Raw genomic sequence first — 22904 nt, forward strand, 5'->3', positions numbered from 1 at the left:
GTCATTGACAGTGTAAGAGATTATTGTTGTGCACATTGATCGGCTCAATCTGTGAACGAGCAGATCTGTTGCCTCTGCAGAGAAGCGTTCTTTCCTACTTCTTGGCAAATCAAACATTTAACACACTTGGCACTTAAAGGGAATGGGAGATGATACTCTGATTGGTTTATTTCATGTTAAACACAAAACACACCTGTGATTGACTAAGAGACCAAATACAATCCCTTTTGACCATCCACCTTATTTTGCGCTCAGATTATCCACTGTTGAACGCACATTATTGGATTTGGACACACCTCAAATGCACTTTGGCCGTGTGCTTTAAACCTTTTGCTTTGATCATTAATATAGTGTCACAGCATGGAGCACATAAATATTTATCAATTTATTATCCCTGCTTATACCAAAGGTAACATCACAGCCAAAGATCTTATTCAAGCACCACTGGGTCCTAAATGGAAAATGCAGCATAAAAACAACAATTACAAATGAGCCTTCAGCACTTAATTTCTTGGAACAGCACAGATGTGATGTCTCTTTGGCTGTATCCTCTACATCCCTTATCCCAAACCAACACATATCTATGACCTCTCTGTTAGCAAGCAATTGAGTGGGGTAGCTGACAATCCGTGATCATTAGCTAATGGGTTAATGGCCCAGGCTATTCACTGTTGCAGTGTAGCGGATGGCTACAGGTGATAACAGATGGGAGATGAGAAGAGAAGAATAGTCCTGTCATGAATAACGCTGATACACCAAGCTAGACGGCAGAAATCGAATACCTGGAAGTAAATGGGGAGTGGGGCTCTTAGTGGAGCTAGACAGGGTATGTTTTTGTTTTCTTTTTTGTCTTTTTCCCAGTTCATCTGATTTTCATCTGCCAGAAGGATCCTTACAATATAGAAAGGTTGATCATGGACATTAAGACTACTCTGGGATCCAGTAATTGCACTAAAATAATAAATCACATTTTTGTGTGTGTCAGCTTTGAACTATACCGTTAAAGGCATTTTAAATGATGTATCTTTCCCTGTTAATCCTGATTAGCCTTGAGTTTTGTTGGTTGTTGCAGAGTTTATTTATCTCTTTTTTATTTTCTTTCATTTTGTTCTCAGATAGGCTCAGGGGGAAACGTTTACTGCTTTTTAAAGCCTTGGGTACATTTTTTTGCTGCTTGCTTACGTGAACTTTCATAATATTAAGACTGTTGGTTGTGACAAATTAAATTTGAGGATATTTGGGGATTTTTGTTTTGCTTTCCTAATGGAATAGATGTATTTTATTCAAAGTGGCTTTTTCAGTAAAACCTCATTTTATAGGGTACATTTTTTTCTTTGTTCTACCTGGTTGAACACTGGCGGCAAATAAGCACCACCTACAAAAAAAAAAAATCCCCAAATACCCTCAAATTTAATTTGTCACAACCAACAGTCTTAATATTATGAAAGTTCACGAAAGTAAGCAGTAAATTTGTTTTATCCAAGTCTGTTCTTTTCTTCCTTATTGAATTACTTTTTCAAAAATAATCAATATTTTCTAATTCAAACTTTAATCAAGGTTTTTTTTGTTTTTGTTTAAAACAAAACAACCAAGACTCTTTTCTTATTAGCAGCGATTAACAAGTAAATTTTCTTTCCATCTTGTGGTATTACAGTGAGGTCTTACTCGGTGCTCTTGGCAGCTCCAACTCGGGAGTTTGGTACAAATTCTTTGCTCACACTGATGCTGTATTCATGAGCAACTGGGAGGAGGGAAGGTTTCAACCTCTAAGTGGGAAAATATAACTGAGCGCCTGTCAAACTAGGAACATCCCACTAGGAAAAAATTTTTTTTGAGAGCAGTGAGAAGTATGCGTTTGTGGTGAAAGGCAGATATATTCTTGGTCCAAAAATAAGGTGAAATAGCCAGACTTGGTTAGCGTAGCCTCCCCAGTAGTGTTCGATGTTAAAAATGTGGAAATGTAGCGTACAAATAATAATGACCTCATGAGCTTCATTTCATCCTCGTGTTGGGTTATATGGATGATGCTGAGGTTTTTTTTTTGTCACTTCTTTGTATTCTGACAGCAGAAATAGAGCAGATTTTCTGGGGCGGCTGTGTTGCCTGTTTGTTGTCCTCGTGTGAACGCTCCCAACTAGGAAGTGGGATGTTCTCAAATGGTAACTTTCCCCATTCCCAGCTGTCTGAATGCCATTGAAACAGCATGGGGTTTAGTCATGACATCAACCACCTACTGTATGAGCTTGTCGGTGAGATTTGTTGAGGGGGTTTAAGGAGGTGCTTCCTGACCGGCCTACTTCAAGACTGAATACTTTAAATACTTAAAATTTACTCCAGGAATGTAGCTGCTACATGTTTTATTTTCTACCTCTGATGACGGGGGCAAGAACATAATGAACAACCTTTCAAACAAATTGGCAAACAAACCATGGGCCTGTTCTCTCTTAAAGTGTTAAGCCGCCGTATACGCTTTATAGACTACATCAAAATTTGAATACATTATGTGTAAAGTTAGCTAATCTTAGCTAGCAATTACAGACTTCTAGTGTGTGTTTCCATACACACATTCATGTACAGTGTTTGTTCTTTTTTGGCTGCTGGTTTTAAGCTCTGCATTTAGCTCCAACTGCCTTATTCATTACTTGGTCTTTTAGGATTTGTATAAGTGGTTGCTATGACATATATGGATCTTTTCCAGTTGAAAGTAAATTAAGCAGTTGTTTTTGTGTGGTGCATCAAAATTATTTGCTGGTTATTATTTATTCTGAAGTGTTTTCCTTCTGCCATTAACCCTGATTCATTGCCTTTAATATTTCTGCAAATACTCCACACATTCATCTTCCTGGTGTTTTTGTAACTATACCCAACTTTTTTGTATCCTGTTTTGCTTAGCTGTATGACGAGTGTATTGCTTTTTAATGTATTGCCGGTGTAATTCAAAATATTGCCTATATAAAGAAATAAAGGTCCGGTGATTTTAAGCTGGGCATATACCATCGATAACCCATGGAGTAACATGTAAGTGGAGCACTTTGTTTCTCTCCGTCTCTTGTCGTATTTAGAAGAGGACACAGAGTGGAATAGCAGCAGTCTCCACACACACACACACATGTACGCACATGTATTTTTAGTGCTACTAACGCTTACTGATAATTAAGATGAGCCTCTTCACAAGTTTAGACCTTTTTTTGTGAAGTGTGTGTTTCTGTTTGTGTGTAAGTGGAGCAATCAGTGCTATTGATCAAAGGGACGGGTGGGGATGGCAGGGCGCTTAAGCCAGCTTAATGTTTCTCTCTCTCTCTCATAGACATAGACATACACACGCACACACACACACACACACACACACACACACACACACACACACACACACACACACACAGACAGCTATCATCAGGCCCTGTTTCAGCCCATTCAATCACATTCGGCTCAATCCCATTCACCACTGGATGAGGTTCACACAGCGATCCCCAGAGAGAAAACCACCTGTCCTCCACTTTTATGCATGGAGGTTCTATTCAGGAACCTTTTGCCACCAATCACCTCCTGCTATTCCTTGACACTGATGACTTAACGTCTTCACTCTCAAACTTAGAGGATAAACCAGCAAGAGTATCGATGCGAGCTTGATTCCACTACGAAGGATAATTGATAAAGACCCGGCAACTGCAGTCTTGGTTTTGTGAAAAATACTGTTTTTAATGCCACACTAATGTACTGCTGAGGAGCCACAATGACACTGATGAATGACTGTGAAAATTAAAATACCAACTGCTTTTCCAGAGGACAATGCCTGAGAGGCTATCAGTGCTTGCGAACTTGAATTAATCAGTTACACACTACTCATACTGATAACTCTCTTTGGCTGGATTTGTGCATATATATTATTTTAGCGAGTTTTTGCCTTAATAATACATATAATATGATTGGATATGAAAGGAAACTGTCTTTGTTTAAATAGAAAAATCTATGTGTCTATGTCTTAATATATTTTTTCAAACTGCACTCTGACAACAGTGTTAATAAAAAAAACCATTCAATGATTTACATATAGGGCATCAAAAAACGGGCACTTGCAAGCATTACAGTTGTTCTTCAGAATTTTGAAGTACTCAGTGACGGGTAACAATTTGTCATTAAAACGTATGCCATGGAAACCTTTTAAGTGATCATCTTACTGTCAATTTGAATTAAGTGTACGAGTTTGATTCCATAAAAAACGTTCTCTGTCTGGTTACGCAGTAAAACTAGCTTAACAGTAGATTTAAATCACAATTTCCCTCCACAAAATGGTTTACCGTAGCTCTCCCATTGCCCATTGTTTATTCATGTGGGTGAGAAGCTCGAAGCTGAATGTACACCAGGTCAGTTGACAGTAATGCATGTATCCAATAAACTAGCACAGCCGCAGCCGCAAATCTTAAGCTGATGCAGCATCAAACGGGGACATGTTAATAATGGCTTCTCGCTGGACTGGTGAAAAATAGTCTAAACAGCCAGAGAACAATTTTTAAACATGGCATAAGTTCCTGCATCCCAAAATGTCCTCCAGATGACTGATTTCTTCTCTGTGATACGTTGTTGTGAATTGTTCAGAAAAGAGTTTCCACCTCCATCTGCTAATACAGAATTTAAATGGAAGGTAAGCCAAACTCCCCACCAGGTGAAGGAGCACCTTCACACCTGCACATCGGAGTCAGGGGTCAGATACACTGGGGGAAAAAAATTGAAATTGCATCTCCCAAAACCTTTTAAAACCTTTTTTATTTTATCCAGATAAAAAGAGTTTCAACCATCAACATAAATCTGAAAGTTTCATTTAAATGGATAAACTAATAATGTCACCTATTAGAGTGAGAGAAAACACATTGAACAAAACACCAGAACTGTTATGTTGTTTTCAGTGTACTTCCATTACATTTTGCAAGGGAAGGGCTAAAAAAGAGCTGTAAGGAAGAAGGCCACACCTGTAAATACTAAATAAAATATTGAATAGTTATAGTTATAATTACAGTATATAATGCATGTTATACATACAATGCATGTTTTGAATATTTACAGAGATAACAGAGCAGTGTGTAGAATTTATTGTCAGCTCCCAGCAACTGAACACGCCCCAAGTCACCCTACCCCTCCAAGCATGTGGGAGAATCCATGGTGTCTGTGAAACTCTATAGAGCCAGTGTTTAATTTGTCCCCTCTGGGCTACTGTAAAAACTTGGTGATGCAACATGGCCTGCTCCAAGGAGACGCTCTCCATTTAGGTACAATGGCCTCATTCTAAGGTGACGAAAACACAGCGATTTTTAGTTTAAGGTGAATATAAACTAATTAAAAACACAATTAGAAATATTATATTCCATTTCTGGGCAGCATTGTGTTGCAGTGGTCGCCTCACAGCCAGGTTTGAGCTTGAACCTGCTGGTCAGATGGGACCTTTTCCAAGTTTGCAAGTTCTTCCCACAGTCCAAAGACATCCATGCTAATTGGGAATTAAAAAAATGCCCGTAGATGTATTGTGAGTTTAAGGACTGGCAACCTGTCCCAGGTGTGCCCCGTCTTCAGCCAAAGTAAGCTGGGTTAAGCTCCAGCACCTCCCTGACCCTGCTCAGGATGAAGGGGCTGTACAGATGATAATGGATGCATGGATATTCAATTCTTTGCTACAGATCTGCCAAAATGCTCCACATTTAGCCTTCAACAGCAGTGACATCTGAACAAAATATTGTAGTGGATTGAAAAGAAAATAAGTAATAAGATAAATCGTCTACTGTGACTTGACATGATAGAGAAAAGACCTTTGAGAACAGTAACACTTCATCCAGCTAATGTTTCAAGCCTTTGCGCTTGGAAACACATTAACTGGTCTTGTTATCTTGTCAGCTGGCCTGTGACACATTTTGGCCCAGGTTTGAAGAAACCAGGGCATGAGGCGTATGGCAAGTGAATTACAGTCAACCATAACTCTGACAGGCCTATTAATCTAACACATATCATACGGTGCTGGATATTTTGGATCTTTACATGTTGAGATGAATACTTGTATTTCCTTGTGTCCTACTAACCCATGGGTAGATATATTTATTTTGAGAGTGGCTTCAGATAAACTAGTAAACTTCAAAAAACACTGTTAAGATATTGTTCATTAGTACTGACAGACATGCCAAAATAATATTTGCAACCAGCACTTTTTCCATCCTCAGCAGGAAACACGATCCTTTGGTTGCTCTCACCCTAACCTGTTGGGTGAATTTCAGACGAATTTGAGTACATTTACACAATTTGATATGGCTCATTTAGGTAGGCATGAATGCCATCATTGAAACGGTTGGAAACACGGTACCAACACTGCTTGAAAGGGAGGCAATTTTTGTATTATACTATGGCTTTCAAACCAAGGACAGCAGCAGGAGAGGAAGAGTGGCCCTGACAAAGGCTTTTTTGACAAAATGTGCCAGAATAGAAAATAAAATAGGAAACCGAGATGAAAGTATGACTGTAAGATATTTTTGTGGTTGCTGCACTCCCAGTTCTTAAGAAATGATTGTTGCTGATATATCAGATAAATGCCTTATATATTGTATAGCACTGCACAAACAATTTAGGGACTAAAAGTAAAGCGAGGAGGTTCTTTAGCTCGATGATGTTGAGCTCAAGGCTTTCTCAGGGTCACCTGCCGTAGACATTTATTTATGACTGGCTGTATATTTGCTCGTAGCATGTTGCTAAATGAACTGGGACCAATCAGATGCCTCGTTGACGGTACTGCATGGTCAAGGATCTCAACATCTCAAGGGTCTAAAACCCTTCCACAGTACTGTACGTGTTACATGTGTAGTCAGAAAGGACAGTAAAATATTTTTTGCTGATCAGATGTAGGTTGCCAAAACTGTTCATTAATTCTGTCCCTCCATTTGACTTTTTTTTTTTTACATGTCTCGGTTTGATTGTAATAATTCAGTGTGAGCATAAAACAAAATGAGGTCAAAACCTATATGGCTGGACTGTGTGTGAAAAAGCTTGAAGGCTTTTCATTTGAAGTGATGGTTTTTCATTTGAAGTGATGGCTTTTCATTTTATTAATTAGGCTGGGAGAAGCAGCTGCAGTAAGGCAGTGGCTGCAGTGGACTAGAGGTGAAGAGGGACCTCAAGTAAGGCAAAACTCCCTATTTATCAGTCTACATGTCGACCCTCACATGTGGTCATGAAGTCTGGGTGTTGACCAAAAGAATAAAATCGCTGAACGGATCGGGATCGCCTGGGATAAGCTGGAGGAAGTCGCGGGAAACAGGGATGACTGGGCTTTTCTCCAAGATGAGTTTTTTATTTGAAACAGATAGATCAGATAAAACTCTCACTCACTCTAACAGAGAGAAGTTTATGTTTATAGAGCTGGCCCCACTGTTGCAGTCCAGCTAACAGCTATAAGGCAATCATTTACAATTCTTTTCTTTGGTCCAGACTGAATTGAGAACTTCTGCCACTTTGAAACAACTTCATTATCTTGTTAATATGTGACTCGATGCTGTGATATTTTAGGAGCTACAGTCCTGAGGTATTTATAGACTACATTTGAAAAGAGGGCAGGAAGTGTGATGAGGTAGCACATTAGGGATGTAACGGTCCACTCCCATCAACAGTGCTCAGGCATGTTTTGTTCCACTCCCCATGCCACAGGCTTTATATAAACCCAACCTGATGATGTTGCCTTTGCCTTTGTGTAAGTGTGAACGAATGAGTTTGTGCGCCCTCGAGAGGGCAGAACTGCTAGACTGTGGTTTGTCAGGTAAATGAATGGTGAAGTGTCTGTGTCTCAGTGGTAAGGACTAATTCAGTTTCAGAAGCTGCAGAGCATTCACCGATAAATAATGCACCTGGACGTACTGGACTAGATTCTCTCTCTCTCTCTGTCTGCTCACCGCTCTCTGCATGTCAGGGAGTCGGATATTTATTTCACATTTCTTTTGTCCGGGAGTTGCTGAGTGCCTCAGAGCAACTTCAGTCTTCAAAACCAATGGGCTAGTTAATGAGCTAAATTTTGAATTAGGAGAACAAATAGCAATGCAAAAAGCAGTCTTCACCACCAGTGATTCATTAAAGATAATTTATGTTTGTAAGTAAAAATATGTGTGGCGATTATATCTTAACAAAACAAATTAATTCAAAAGATTTGCCTTCAGCATACCAAAACATGTAAACAACCAAAATGAATCAGCGTCTATAGCAAACAAGTCAATGTCACTACAAATGTGCAGTAAAGACTGAGGTTTCATAAAAAAAACTTTTAAAAACAACATTGTGGCTTGATTTATTTAAGGCTATTAATGAAAGTTGCGAAACATAAGAGGTCTCGTGATGAAAATGATGTTAAATAATGTACAAGCTTCTAAAACTACACTTGTGCTAGAGCTGACGTATTGACTTCCCACCCCTAGTTTTCACTTTTGAGAGTTTGCTATTTGACTTATTTTTCTGCAGTATTTCACAGTCGCTTTTGAGAAAGAGAACCAACAAGGGGACTGAAAATAAAGTGCTGACTTTTTGGCTTTTTCCTGCTGTGAGGCTTAAACCACCCTCCACGTTTCTGCATCTGATTAAATCAAGTGCCTCGTATATTTACATATACATTTACAGCTTTCGGCGGACACTTTAATAGAGAGGGACTTACATTAGGGGGAGAAAGTGCAAAGTAAGTGTACATTAGTGCACGAGACCAGAACGTTACGACTAAAGCAAACGGTGGCACTAAAACAATAGGAAAAAAGAGGTTTGTGTCTTGAAGACAAAGATAATAAAAAAAAAATAGAGAATATAGTATATTGCATATATGAATTAATGTGCTCATAAAGCAGGAGTGTAGAAACGGAAACAGCAAGCTGGCTTGGAATCAAGGCTTGTGTTACAGTCTTAAGCACACGATGACTGTAATTTAACTGAACAACAGCGAAGGTAGGGGGTTAATAGTTTTTTCTTTTATTGATGTATTTATGTCTCTATTGAACAGTGACTCAGTATGAGACAGGAAACATGGCGAGAGAGAAATAGAACGAAAGTTTCCTAACTGGCTTGAATCAAACTAGGGACAATGTGGTTACATGGTATGAACCTCTATTACTGGACTGTTGGATGACTGAACAGTTTCATTTTTCGGCAGTTTAACAAATTAAACAAAATTTATTAATAATCTTTTTTTTTTTTTTTTTTTCTTTTACAGCTCTAACTTTATCATACCCATATTTTCTGGGGTGATGTGAAGGACATAATGTACCTAGTTTGTACCTCCCTCATGAATTGATATCTAGCTGGAAAATCTGCAGTCTGCTAAATGTCAACTCCTTATTGAGTTGTCTGGAGGGGGGCCTTCACATCTTAGCAGGAGTGCTCCCATCATTTCCCTTTGTATTTACTGTGCTTTACATGGACTTGTTTTATCTCATGAAAGCGTCATATCACAATGAATATTGTATAACCTTCCCTTATGGTAATTTTGGCAAGGCTAACTCATAAAATATTTAATTTCCTGAACGAAGCATCTGAATAAAAAAGTTATTTTTGTTGGAAACAGAATGAAGTGTTGGTTTCACTGTAATGATATCAGCATTAAGATAAAAGATTTACATACTTTTCTCTAATAGCAGTTCAATCTATCTTAGCAGTAACAGAATCCAGGATAGCTGTTATTAAAAGCCTCAAATCTTTGAATTATAATACCTTTATTAATAGTTAATCTAGAAATCATTACAACGAACCTAATATTATACCCCAACCCTCATAGACATGTCATGTTGTGAAGATGACCACATTCCGCAATATTTGCAAATATCACCAAATATCACCAATTACCGCTAAAAATGTACTAAACAGAAGCTCTGCTAAAAGCATTACGGCATGTAGCAAGTAGCCTTTCCAAGCAAAACTTGCTTTAATAACAAAAATAATTCCACATTTACAATCAGCAAGACTCTACTCCCTCTCGTCTATCTGCTATCAAAACAAAGCCAACCGGAAAAAATGCAGGAACCCAAAAAATAAAAGTGATGGAATTTGTGGGAAATGTGGTCTTATCACTAGAATGAGGAATAGGCCTATGTTAAATTATTTTTTATACAGCTCCAGTTGTAAAAGACTGCTGTTTTTGTGCGTAGGTAGTCCTATGTGTTGTATTGATATTTAAAAGTAATTTAAGCTCTTAATTTTACAGAAGATTTAGCCTTCTTTCTGTACTACATGCAGTCACAGATTGAGAAGTAAACAAAAAAAAATGAATAGAAAATAAGATTCTAACAAAAATATTTGTGATGTGCAGCATTCTCAATAAGTGATAACTTTTTATCAGGTAGTTGGAATCTTTTTCCGTCAACATTAAATTTTTTCTTAAAAAAGTCACTTCAAACTCTGCAAATTTCAAATTACATCACAATTTTTGAGAAATCCACCGCCGCATCCACCAGTTTTGATCCCAACAATTACAAAACCTCAGCAAAATCCTGCAGGGACTGATTACACTTTGTTCTTGTCATCATGATATAGCTGCACTATTGCAATAAATATTCTCTTCAAATGGTTTGAGATTGCTTTTGTCAGCAATATAAGATAAAACAAACAGCCATTGTTTAACTGTCACCATGTACTTGAGCACATTTTTTTACTGATTGTTGTTCTGAAGATGTTGTTCTGAAGATTACAAAACGTTATATATAGAGATGAATACATTCATCTGTGTATCGTTGAACTCAGGCCAGCAGTTTCCAAGATACTGGATCATGAATTGAGGCACAGATGGAGACGATCCATAGCTACATTACCCAAACAGCAACCAGTGCCAGCTGATGAGGTGAATTGGGGAGGGGATCAAAGGAGATCCATTTACGTCAGAGGAAATGAGGTGCACTCGTTTGATATTAATGTGAGGTAATTAAAAGGTTTAGCATTCAGTTTCATGTGTGTATTTATGGATGTTATCCTGTTGCTTTGATCCCGACTCTTATTGACCCAGCACATAATTTCCTCAGCACACACATGCATGAAAACATGGTCATGTACACACACTGTCACTCACACTGACTACCGCTGACCAACTGCTAATGTAAATGAATTATTACATCCAGCATTGTCGAAAGTGTTTGAATTAAACTAATCAGACCACAGAGGAACACACCGCTCGCAGTCATGGAGATGACTTTTCTTCTTTTTTTCCATCTTCTAAGTTTCGCCTCTGTATCTTGATTGGCTGCAGTGACTTCACAGGGCTTGAACGTCAGCCGCTTTAATGTCACCCCACTTCATTCCAGATAAAGAGCTGGAAATTAAAAATTGCTGAGTGTGAATAATGAGGATGATGAATTCAAACAGATAAAGAGGATTCTTCCCAGTGAGTCATGAAAGTTTCCTTTGGTACTGCTTAAGTGGCTGCTATGAAATCTTTATAGGTCTCTTTCATAAACGGGAATATTTTGCTTGTGTGGACAGTTGACGAAGCATGGACCCAAAAAGTTCAGTAGAATTCACTACCTTAGTGTTTCCGTGACGGTGTTATTAAAAGGTCTGTCTTTACTGCTTTATATCAACAGCGCACAGACGGTGCCCTAATAACCTCTCAAGAATGGAATTTTTTTTAATTTATTTCACAAAGCTTTTGGTGATGAGTGGCGTCTGTCTGGAGTATTTCTGCCTCTTTCCATATGGTCCCTACAAGTAATGTCAAATTGAGTGGGTGTGTAACGCCCCCATTAGCACACATACACAGTTATTTTTCAGGTGCAAAGGCATGCACGCCCACACACACAAACACAGCTCCATGGTACTGTGTGGGGTTTCATAGCAGAGCCAGGAAGGCAGTCTTCACTCCATCAGTGTGGGTCCCTGGTGAGCAAAACGGGAGAGAAGGTGCCAAATGCTCACAGCCTGAGTAATGGGCTCTTAAAACTCTATTCTTTCCCTCTGTGTGTGCGTGCGTGTGTGTGTGTGTGTGTGTGTGTGTGTGTGTGTGTGTGTGTGTGTGTGTGTGTGTGTGTGTGTGTGTGTGTGTTTGCGTGTGTGAGTGTGAATTTAAGGGGGAAAATTCTGATGAACGGCTGATACTGAAATGTTTCTTGACAGTCAATCAAACACTTTATTTATGCATTTCCTTCAATTGCTCTGCAGTAATTAATGAGCCAAAAAGGTGGTTTATGAAAAGGTATTAGCATGAAATGTTCTGGAGGTGTTCCTCATTTTTCCAGCTAATAACATATGTGAAGCAAAGAAAAGATTACATTTCCCTTCGACACCAGCTCTTAGGTATCCCTCTTTTAGCAGGTAAGGGAAGTTAATGAGAGACTGAACTGGCGCCCTGGCACACAGCTAGGGCGGACACAAAAGGGATATAATAATGTACTGGCTCCAATGAAATTTCATAAAACATGTTGGAAGCAGCTACCAAGCACAAAGAAAATGTGTATTAAAGTTTTTGATCAGCACAAGTCAACAAAAGTGCACGGAGCACAATGGACATGCAGTAAATGGTTGTAATGAAAGCCACAGAACAGTGTAGTTCAATGTATTTCAAGCTCCCTTTACTTCCTTGTAAAGCACTGAAGGCAGGAAAACATGAGTCGTGGTATGAGTTCAGTAGAAGCAGACAAAATGATATCAAAAGCTATTAAACACGATACACACAAAACTGAGAAAGACAAGTACCAACATATTGATTAACATTATGTAGAACTGTATATAAAGCATATGAAATAAAATGATGACACGCTCATCATCAAGAGACCATCGGGAAAAAAGAGATCAGACAAAAGGATGCAAAAAGGATGACAGAGGCAGAAAAAAAATTACAAAAACATTAGAGGATATAGCACAGATCAAGTTCCTCATTCAGCTTATTCAGCCCGTCTGGAGCTGCAGACCCAGATCAAAATTATATTTAGCTTCTGCCTGCAGCAGAAGTTGGTTGTGGTCTCCACCCCTAGTGGGAGGGTTGATTGACTGTGTAGCCCAGAATTTTTATTTTGTCAGCGAGTGTCAAGAAGTGGTTAGAGATGAAGGATCTCTCCCATTGAGGAGGCCTGTTTTTTGGGATATGGTGCACATAGTTTTCAACAAGGGGAGCTAATTAACAGCCACACACTCCACTTTAATACAGTTTAAAGATTCATGATTTAAATAAGCACTACTACAGTTTGTCCTGTTTTCTTGGCACACTAAAAGCACCCCACAAACACACCCACCCGCAGGGCTTCACAGAAACACAAATTTCTCCATGGCCCTTCTGTTTTGTCCCACATACTTGTCAATAAAAACAAAAGACCAGACCAGGCCGGACTGATTTCCCCTGCCTGCTCAGAAGGAACACGCACAAATCCACGCACACAAGCACACACAATGGCCCTGACTCTGGGCTGGTCGAACAAAGGGTCCAGCAGCAATGAGGAAATGCCAGAAAATAGCTTTCACTTGTTGTTTCACAGTATCTGGAGATCTGTTCTCTGGGAAGCCCTGTCTCTAGCTGTCAAAACAGAGACAAACACAGACATAACACTCTCTCTCACACACACACACACACACACACACACACAGATATTCACTGGCACACAAAACAGACACACGCAGACAGAAAGATACAGATGTGCATTCAGGAAATGAAAAACACCCAGCCAGGGAGAATAAGTAAGGAAGTGAGGAGAAGCAATGAGGGAGATCTGTTGAGCAGTTAGACAATGGGTGTAAATGTATTTGTGCGTGAGTCGAGATGTTTCCCAGAGTGTGTCTACGGGCCCAAGCATGCTGACATGCATGTGTATCTTGTTTAGTTGATGAATCGTGTGTTTTGTGAGTGTGAGAGCGAGCAGACCACAGGGGTATTTGTTGACCAGCTGTAGTAAAATGATTGGCTTGTTCTTCCTTGAATGACAGCAACCCTGGTGTTACAAATGGCCAGCAAGTAGTCTTGGCTGTCTCTCAGCTTCCCTCGTTATTTTGTTTTCCAAGTCAAGTTTTCTCTCATTGCCTTTCCCCCACTGATCTCACAGATTGCTAAAATCATGTGGCAGCTCTGCGCTGTTTTGATTTACATCTAAGGTTTTCCTTTTAACTTTCAAAACACGGCATGTTCACATTTTAATGTTCCTAAATTTTATGCACATCATCCCAGGAATAAAAAAGAAAAGAAAAGAAATATAGTAAATATTTTTCTGTTTGGATCCCAAATGCACCATACAAGTTTTATGCAATACTAAATTTTAAAAGTAGTTTAGCAAACTGTACGTAGCGTAAATATAAATATGCATCTGTTTTAGGGTTTTAAATTATTACACTCTCACACACACACACACACACACACACACACACACACACACACACACACACACACACACACACACACACACATACACACACACACACACACACACACACACACACACACACACACACACACACACTGAGTAAAATCTGAAACTTACCTCAAGTACTTTGTGGCCTTTGTTGCCGTAAATTAAGTTCTTGATTAAACAAAACGTCAAAGTGTCTAAGCTCTTAAGTTGCCTTCACACGCACACACAACCAACATAAACCATCACACATACACACTATATGCAGTGACACATACATTTCCAATTACTCGTTGGTTTGCTGGTTAATGATTTGACTTTGGAGTAGAGGGAATTAAATGGTTCACTTGGCAGACATTTGCAAGGTATTCACCATCCACAGCTTTTGCCTCATCTTCATCCCCCTGCTCTCTTCCCTATCCTGCCTCCTGTCCTCCACTCTGCATAGTAATGCCTTTGAATTGAGCTGTTCATTCAGCCAAGCACAGATAAGTGCAGAATAGCGGCATGAACACAATAGAGAAATAAAAACTTGGGATGAGGAGCTTTTGGGTGGAGACAAAAAAATGGTTTTGTTCTCTCTCACTTCTTCTATCTCTTTCTCTTCCTCACTCTCTCTCTTATACCTGAACAGGACAAGGAGAGGAAGGTGTCGCCTGGAAAAAAAAAAGAAGTGAAGTCAGTCAGCCAAAGATATGCAATATTAAATTTTTCTTTTTATTATTATTTTATTTCTAACTATGAAATGAGCTTAGGGGTGATATCAGCTTTTAACATTGCAGAATGGCTTCAATGGCAAGGTGGTGTGCGGGTGGTTTTGTCTGCATTTGTGTGCATATATAATGCCATGTGCGCATGCAGATTGGTACATTTGTGCTTCAGATCCTGAGCCGGGACCACAGGCATTTTGGAAACAGTATAGTGAAGGACAAACATGCAATAGAGAGCACAGGATGAGAAGGAGGATTGAGAAGATTTAACAACAAAAGAGAAAATAGAGAGATGAGTTTTAGAGGAAAAAGCTAAGAAATGTACAAACAGCTCCACAGGGAAGTGTTAACCCCCGTGACTGGAGGAATATCTGTTTTTGGAAAAAAAATTTAGCCTGTGATTTTTTTTTTTCTTCCAGATGCTCTTTTGATGTCTCAGCGCGTAATTGAAACGTACGGTAAACAGCTCAGATCAGCTCATGAACGTTTGAACTCATGAACCAAATAGCAGAGAAAAAGTACATGTAGTGATATACTATATGCGTTGTGAAACAGTGCATTAAAGCCTTACCTTAACTAATAAAACAAAACAGATACATTTCTATTTGCACTTCAATGGAAGTGGTGGGAATGTTTGATGCAACGTTAATTGTTAAATGTTTAGTTGTCAGTCATTAGGAGGCTTAAACAGTGCATTTCCCGACACTTGCTTCCCGACAATCGCTACTTAACCTCACACAGTGAACTGAGAAAAGCAAATTACCATTTGACCTACAAGTTCTCCTTAGATAGTATATATAAATACATAGATGTATATAATTATTTGGTGCGCTCAAATACAGCCCACAGGAGTGTTTGCTAAATGAGCTCCCCAGTGACTTTAGGCAGAAACACATTTGTTTTGGTTAAGGGAACGGAACGATGACTTGAACCATGCTGTGCATAAAATGTAATACTTCCTTAAAGTTATGCAACCTTTGTCATCATGGCAACAGGTTTTAAAAAAGTGTCCCAACTCTGTCAGTGTCTGCTAGTGTCCCAACTGGTTAGAAACCAGAAGCATACAGTAGTCTCCGGCACCCAGCAATCTGCAACCACGTTGTCTGGCAACAGTAAACAAACACGATTTTAAAAACTGCCCTGACTCATGCTTGGAAATTGGAAGGAAAGTACCATCTCCAGCCCCTAAGTCTGCTGCTGTTTCAAACCATCCAGCCTACCACTCCTTCTCCTGCTAACAAGAAACTCACAGTATTACAGCCATCATCTGATTTCCGTCACTTCTCCAGTACACTAGATTGACGTTATTTATACAACCACGAGAAATGAAGCTGTGGATAGTAATAAGCTCCTTGCACAAAAGACCTATGGATCTGATTTTATAAAAGGAGGACAATATCCAGTGAGCATAACTACATGCAAACATAGAAAACCATTTATGAGTTTTTATGACTTTGGGTGGGTACAAAAAGTCATAATCCCTACACAATCATTAAGCCAACCCATATGTTTCCATTTACAAAATAAGAAATGAGAGCATGGCTTCTTCCTGATAGCTATGACTGTAACATTACCAGCAGCTGCCCTGTATCTACGATAAATGTAATTTGTTTATGGTCTATGACATATATGCAATTCTGAGTCGATGTGGCAGCCTTCTCTCAAAAACAGCAGAGCTGCCCTTGAGCAAGTCACTTAGCCCAGATCTCCAGGACCTGTGCACCTGCAGAGCGTTAAAGTATACTGAAGGGCTCCCCGATGAGTCATGTGGAGCTGTGTGAATTTGAAGCGGGGCACAAATAAAAAATAGAAAGTGTTTGTGTTTTCAGTTAACCTTTCCTGGATAAATAAAGATTAAAAATGAAAGTGAGGGAAAGGCACAGGGGAGATAGTAATAGTGTTCACCTCATGTCCACTCCCTTGCTACAGTGGAAATTCAGTGTTTCTGAGCTTAGTGTGAACTCTTGACCATCTCCTCCTTTGCAGATAGCATATCTTCAGGGGTACATGCTTGGGTCACTGAGGAGTCAACTCAAAGCAGACTGTCTGAGCACCCCCCCCCCACACACACACACACACACATAAACACACACACACAGACACACACACACACACACACACACACACACACACACACACACACACACACTCATCCACTCCACGCCTTATCTGGAAGAACACATGGCGGCCTGGTGTCTTGCGCTCATCTAGTTACCTGCTATGGCTATTAATGATGCTTCTCCCCAGTGGGAGTTGTGCCAACTGTTGTGTGCATATGTGTGCAGAAGGAAAGCATAGGGAACAGGGTGGTGATGTGTATGTTTATTTCAGAAAGGAAGAAAAGCATAGCAGGGAGAATAGTTCAGAGACTGTGGTGAGGTGGATTAGTAGGCGGTTTGAAGTTCTCCCCATAATGTGCCAGGTCAAGTGAAAGAAGGGACACTGAGCAGGAGGAGCAGAGGTGAGGAAGAAAGAGGAAAGAAAACAAGACAGGAGTTGAAAGGTCATGTTAACCAGTGCGTCTTCTGAGAATTTTGTTTGTCCTATAAGTTTCTCTGCTATTCTGGGAAGCAGATGTCTTCCCTCTCTCGTTTCTCTTTTTCCACTAAACATGAAAACATTTTAGTAAGTGTTGAAAATGTCATTCACACATTCAACTACGAAAATAAAAACATTTTCAAGTTCAGTACACTGTCAGGAAGTATATATAAGCCTGTTGTGAAATCCGATGCCAAATCCATGCACAATAATTCTGCATAAAACAACACATGGGAGCAGCTCATGCTGTTAAGTCATGATAAATGACTTGCACATGTCCCGATCGGCCACGTCAGAGGCATCACTGACAGCAGAGGAAGTCAGGTGCACTGGCATTTTAATTAGACTACATTGGAGCATTATAAATGTGACTTTTTAATTCATGTGCTTTTAAGAACCCCTGACTCTTTTATAATCCAAACCCCTGGTTTGTCGACAACATGCTGTGTAGAACACTTTGCTAATACAGCAAGGAACCACAAACCTCATCATTTACAAGCCCCCATTCATCTTTGGGGACCCAGAAATCAGCTTTAATTTAAATTGATGTGATCAGGGAGTTTCCTACATGCACTCTGAGTTAAATACAATATGCAATTTCCTCTTCAGATCCCCCACAGTTAGTCTGTCTTGTGGTGGGCATATTAGATATGTAGACTCATAATTATTTTGCATGTTTTGTCAGTGTGCTGCTTCAGGGCAGGAAGGGGTGTGTGGAACAAATACTCCTGTTCTAAGTCCTGAAGCTGCTTGTTTGACTGCAGGCTTGCAGCTTTGATGTATTTAATCTCATTGTGTTTGTGTTTGTGTATGTGTGTGTGTGTGTGTGTGTGTGTGTGTGTGTGTGTGTGTGTGTGTGTGCGTGTGCTTGTGGCGTGTGCATGACTGTTTGTCTTCACAGGCCTTTTCTGGGAACTCCAACTCAGAGAGCTCAGTTCGCCATGAGCTGCAGCAGGGAATCGTGGCTCGCTTCCTGAGGCTCATCCCGCTAGACTGGAGCGAAGAGGGACGGATTGGCCTGCGCATAGAAGTCTATGGCTGCTCCTACTGTGAGTTGAGGCACAGACAAACACATAATCTTTAAGCACACCTGCCGCATCTCTTTTCCTCTGTCTCTTTCATATTTCCCTTTTACACATACAGATAATCTCACACCAATAACATCTGGAATTGTCACACATTATCAAACAGAAAAATGATAAAAGATGGTTCTATTCAGTTGCATATTAATAGTCTCAGTCACTTGGTTAGGCTGCAGGCGATGATATTAAAACACGCACAGGCAACAGAGGCGTAAAGTAACAGATGTCGTCACTATATTACTTTAGTAAGTATTTCAAAGTCTTTAAACCTCATAGACACACTCACATGGACTGTGAACCTGTTCACACTTCAACAAGCACTATTACCATCTATAATTATAGAGCCATGGGGAGAGCCTAATGATGGTTGTCAGCTCCAATCAAATCACATCGGAATTTTCTTTATTATAAGATAATTCCGTATACTTTAGGTATCAAACACAAACCCAGTGTGAAAACCTGCCTGGACACATCGACACACGCACACAAAAGAAACTTAATTTTGCAGAAATATACAGAGCACATTTGCAAACTCGCAGACATGTATAAATACACAAATATTCACACACTGCCTCTCGCTTTCTAACAAATGCATCATCCAGGGAACTGACACTCTTGCAGCCCCTCTGCTCTCATCCTATTAAAGGCTGCCAAATTGATTTTGATAACAATTTTCAATTAAGGCTCTGCATAAATTACTGTTATAAGTGACACACGTACGTCTTTCATTCTGGAGATGCGATTACATTGCGCGCGGATATGTTTGTGAGTGTGTGTGCCCGCCTGCTTGTGTGTGCGTGTGTGTGTGTGTGTATGTGTGTGAATACAAGGGCACGTATTGTATTCCAGTCAGTCCTCAGCCCTTTGATTATATTTCTCTTGTTTCATTTCCTTCCCATGTCAAAAGAAAAGCAAGTCAGTAACGATAAGGATGACAAGATGTGCTGCAGGCACACACACACACACACACATACACACACACACACACACACACACACACACACACACACACACACACACACACACACACACACATACACACACACACACGCACACACGCACACAGTAGAATAAAAACACAGCCATCCAGCCCACTTAAAGTGTATACCCATCACATCACCCTACATTTGTAAACCACTGCACTTAGACACTTCAACTAATAATTGACTTTTAATACATATGACAGCTTTTGTTTTTAAGTAAAGTCAACTAGTTATTGTTGCTGTTGCGGTTTTTAACTTGAAAGGCTTTATTCTCTGACAGCACTGGTCTCTGTGATCTTAATTTCGAATGTCAAATTTCATTAGTAAATGTTTTTGTAGTTTCATAATATCCAATTTTCTTCAAGGAACATTTATTTTAGTACATATATTTAGATTTAAGGCACTTCCACTTTGTATAGTGCTTTGCATGTTCACCAAAATAAAATCTGTTTCGCTTTGCTTGTCTATGACACAATAAAATAGTTGGAGATATATTTTGCAGACTCTACTTTAGAGCTTAAGGGTGGTAGCAACCAGTACGTGACCTTTTCTCTGATCATTTGTTAATATATGATAAATATTTGCCTCTACTTTCCCAAATACATTATATAAAGCATGGAAGGCAAGTAATACTCAACAATATATATTTCTCAGCTCTAGCAAAAGAAATGCAGGAGCAATCAATATAGCTTACACAAAATCTGGCTGTCAAGCACCAGCAGTTTTGTGAGTTGTAAACAACAGTTGGCAGAGCTGAGTAACATACCTGACACACAATCTATAGCTGCAAAGTACTTTACAGAAGTAGTTACCAGTTTTACTTCAGACAGCAGAAAAAAGTTTTCTAAATTGGGATTGATATTTGTTCACAGATTAACACACAGACATTGGTCTCTGGAGTCACTGTAGTCTTGATATAATATTACGAATATTAATGCAGTAGGTCTATTTGAAGTCAAATCTTTACTGTAATCACTATTTGAATGAGTGTGCCTGTAATCTGCGTATTAAAAATATCATCTCATTGTGTTGCTGTTGCTGCTCAAGAGGTTTAATCCCTCAAAATGACATTGTACTCAATTATACTTCACATGAAACAGAACAAGAGAACTTGATTTTGAAAGGGAACCATATTTGTGAAAAATACATAAAAATAGATTTTCTCTCCGTCAAAAGTTAATAATCAGTCACCCTCATGTTACATTATGAGAGATACAACACAACAAAGAACCTGCACTCCAATATCCCCGTGCTTTTTTCACAACTGCAAAAAAAGACTGAGGTTTGGCAAAATCAAGACTGAAGGAGAACACTGTGATTGTTAACCCTCAAATGCGAAAGTGCTTTATGTGAAATAAGACTTGTTTTTATTCAAATACATTTCTGTTTCATTCAACACATTGACTGGCAGGCCATTTGATATACTGTGTCTGAGGTAAAAAGCAATACTATTAAAAACCACCATCTATTTCTCAGCCCAGAAAAAGCTCAGGAGAGTTTTTGCTTCTGACAAATATGGATGTTGTTCACCACGCCTTGACATCTGTTAGATGAGACACATAATAAATATGCAATCAGGTAAACGCGTGCTTATACAGCTCAGATATCAGTGATAACAGAAAAAAGAGATACACAACCATACCTACACACACTCCCCCTGGTCAGGTGCATCATCTTTCAGAGTTGTCTGTCAGCTGTGTTTTGAAGCCCGCAGTGCATTCTCGTGATTATGCTATCACTGCTCCTTTTTTCAGCATTCAGTCAGAAAATGAGAACGTCCACATGTATCTGTTCATCTACCCTCTCTTTCACTCCTCGACTGTCCAGTTCTCCGCGAATAAGCTTCTCGTAAATATTTTTCCTGCTTCCCAAATCAAATATGTAAGAGAGGAGAAGTACAGTGTTGGGCAAGGACAAAGAAAATGGGATGAAAGAAGAAAGCACAAAAGGGAAGAAGTAGGAGGAGAAGGAGGCAGATAAATATAGATGTTATGTTCCCAGCATAATCACCAAATGTGTTCGTTGTCGATGATAATTCTGTGTTTTTAAAAATGGATGATAATTAAATGCAATGCCATATTATGACTCATCTAGGACAATGCAATAAAATGCAGCGTGTGTGTGTGTGTGTGTGTGTGTGTGTGTGTGTGTGTGTGTGTGTGTGTGTGTGTGTGTGTGTGTGTGTGTGTGTGCCTGCGCATGCATGCATGCATGCGTGCGTGCATGCGTGCGCACGTGTGTCTGCGCCAGAGCTAGAGGCTATAAAGGAGTCGTGATCCACCGTGCTGGGGAATTTACATGCTCATTTCCATTTTGATTAACACAGGATCAACAGAAAATCAATTATTTCATAGATGAGTCAGGAAATAGTAGAGCCCGGTATGTGAGAGAAAGGGGAGTCAGACAGAAACAGAGGGTACAAATTTAATTTTTGACACAGATGTGGTCGCTAGCGTGCAAGTAGAATTTCAAAAGGATGCAAGCATATCACAGCTGACTTCGACCTGTGGCCTACTTATACCAACAGACGTTATCTGTTGTCAGGATGATGTATCACTATCATCATGTGTAGAGTTGCAGAAATGTACTCGTAGATGTTTGGGTTTTTTTGTGGAAAGCATCTATTTCTAGAGCAAACACATGCACAGCCTAAAGAGCATCATTGTGGCTTTCAGGTTCAGGGGTGCAGTATGTATGGAGAAAAAGGGGGCATAAATATAGAATTACAGTACATTGCTGCAAATCAATTGCTTTCATTGTAGGTAAATCATTTTATTATTCCTCAACTCAACCAAAACAATCCCATTTTTCTACCAAAGTAAAAAATAAAATCGAAATATCTGTTCAACTAACAAATCAAAAAAACAGCTTTCATTTCCAATTATTTGAAAAGTGAGCAAGTTTGTTTGGTGTAGGTAGGTCGTACTGTGGCTGACCCGCTTTTGTATTCACAGCCTCCTAATTTGCTGCTTGAGCAGTGACACTTGTTGCCATGGATACAGATAAATCTCATAACTCGGTAAAGTGCACCTTCGACTCACCTCGACATGATGCAGGTCCATCTCTGTGGCTTATCTCCACACTGGGTGAACATTGGGCTGATAATGAGCGGGATGCGTTAGTGATATGTGTGTGTCTGCATAGAGGTATAGCTATGACCATGTTGTTGTTTTTTTGCTGAGGCTTTCCAGTAAAGTAAATAAATAAGTCAACCTCTGTCCTTCTTTCTCTTCATCGCCCAGTGGCCTTCCATAAATTCTCCCTCCTGACATCAAG

General features: G+C 39.5%; 1 protein-coding gene across 1 annotated transcript in view; it reads left to right on the forward strand.

The window, feature by feature from the left end:
• cntnap2a (contactin associated protein 2a) overlaps positions 1-22904 on the forward strand; it is a 312740-nt gene that overhangs the window by 141376 nt on the left and 148460 nt on the right. The window contains exon 4 of the mRNA XM_069151565.1: positions 18465-18612. Coding sequence (XP_069007666.1) covers positions 18465-18612 — 148 coding nt within the window. The remainder of the gene's footprint in view (positions 1-18464; positions 18613-22904) is intronic.

The sequence above is a fragment of the Embiotoca jacksoni genome, unplaced genomic scaffold, assembly GCF_022577435.1.
Source record: "Embiotoca jacksoni isolate LCO1_2020_lvr unplaced genomic scaffold, fEmbJac1.0.p SCAF_17, whole genome shotgun sequence".
NCBI lineage: Eukaryota > Metazoa > Chordata > Actinopteri > Embiotocidae > Embiotoca > Embiotoca jacksoni.